The sequence below is a fragment of the Poromitra crassiceps genome (assembly GCF_964638095.1).
Source record: "Poromitra crassiceps genome assembly, chromosome: 13".
Lineage (NCBI taxonomy): Eukaryota > Metazoa > Chordata > Actinopteri > Beryciformes > Melamphaidae > Poromitra > Poromitra crassiceps.
This window is the reverse complement of record NC_139644.1, coordinates 23,552,915-23,554,565: the sequence shown is the minus strand read 5'-3', so window position 1 is coordinate 23,554,565 and position 1,651 is coordinate 23,552,915. Positions and strand designations below refer to the sequence as shown.

General features: G+C 52.9%; 1 protein-coding gene across 1 annotated transcript; it reads right to left on the bottom strand.

Moving 5' to 3' along the window:
- Positions 1–1,651, bottom strand: LOC310788426 (visual system homeobox 2; the record flags this gene model as incomplete). The annotated part of the gene is made up of 3 exons (XM_083649984.1): positions 1–420; positions 976–1,133; positions 1,411–1,651. The coding sequence occupies 3 exons, from the start codon at positions 1,649–1,651 to the stop codon at positions 1–3; spliced, it is 819 nt and encodes a 272-aa protein (XP_083506110.1).

The window sequence follows — 1,651 nt, the reverse complement described above, 5'->3', positions numbered from 1 at the left end:
TCAGTCATTCTGTGTGGCATCATGGGCTTCCTGTGTTTGCGTCTGTGTGTCCCCTCCTGACTTGTTGACGGTGCTGTGGATCTCAGCCTCGTGCTCCCTGGCTTTGGCCCTCAGCTTGGCGATGCTGCTGGAGCGGAGTTCCTCTGAGCTCGGCCCCTCTGGGCCCTCCCACTTCCCCGACCCCTGGATCACAGGCTGCGCATGCTGGGTCAACGTGGCACTCGGAGCTTTTGTCCACGGATAGTTCTCTCCTTCCTGTGGCCTCTCCCAGTGTTCGCTGTCAGAGCCATCGGCTCGCTGTAAACTCCTGATTGCTTTCTCTGCCGTTTCCTCACTGTCCTTTTTCACATAAGGCCCCGCCAGCTGGCCTTGGAGCTTCAGCTGTCGTCGCATCTTGGCACGGCGGTTTTGAAACCACACCTGACAAAAAACAACAACAAATATCTGTTGACAAAAAAGAGAGAAGACAGTAATACAGTATACTTTCTTTCTTTCTTTCCCTTTATTTATACAGGGGGAGTCTCACTGAGAACAATGCTCTCTTTTTCAGGAGCACCCTGTTCTCTCTCTCTCTCACGCACACACACACACACGTGCACACACACGTGCACACACACACACACACACACACACACACACACACACACACACACACACACACACACACACACACACACACACACAAGCTGACCAGTGGCCTACAACTACCAGTCTGATCTGCTGGCCACTGAGCAGCTCCACTGGAGCAGTTGGGGTTAAGGGCCTTGCTCAAGGGCGAGGAGGGGCAAGCACTACCTGTCACTTTCCCCACCCAGATGTATCCTGCCGGTCTGGGTGATTGAACCCGACGACCTTCTGGTCACAAGCTCACTTCTCTAACCTTTAGGCCACCGCTGCCACCTTAATTCGTACAATCAATATTAGTTGCAGGAGTGAAAGGTGAATATCTCCAGAAGGAGTAGGTGTGTAAATGACCTGTACTCGGGCCTCGATGAGGTCCAGTCTGAGGGCCAGGGCTTCCCTCATGAAGATGTCTGGGTAGTGTGTGGTCTCGAAGGCCTTCTCCAGCTCCTCCAGCTGCCAGCTGCTGTAGTTGGCCCGGGCGCGACGCTGCTTCACTGGCCTCTGTTCATCTGGAAAGCACCGCGCAAGCACCAATTACACAATCGCCAACGGGTGACAAGGAACTAATGGCTCTAGATTGGATAATTAGCAGCGCGTTCATTAGGCCCACTTTAACGTTGCGTGGTAATTGATTGTTAGTTACGAGCTGTTAGCCAATCTTTTGTAAACATTTGCACTGCAATCAGATGGCACTCACCGACTGTCTTAGTTCACCAGCATCAGTCAGTTCTGTTGTAGGAACTGACCCTCCTAGGCTACAGTAGCTGTGGTTTGAACTTGACTCACCTATGCCCTCTGTGAGCTGCCGCATCCCTGCTGCCTGTGTGGCGAGGAGCAACGCCTCCTTGCATGGTTCTGGCTGCAGATAATTCCTCAAGGATTCGTAGCTGATAAACGGGCCTGGGATCAGAATCTGCTGGAGGGTTGGAGAGCCCAATCTGGTTGGGAATGCAGGGAAATAGTGAGCTGCAGATGAGTGGAAAACCGCTGGCAGGAGAGTAGATACCAGTTGCCCGGGGCCAAACAT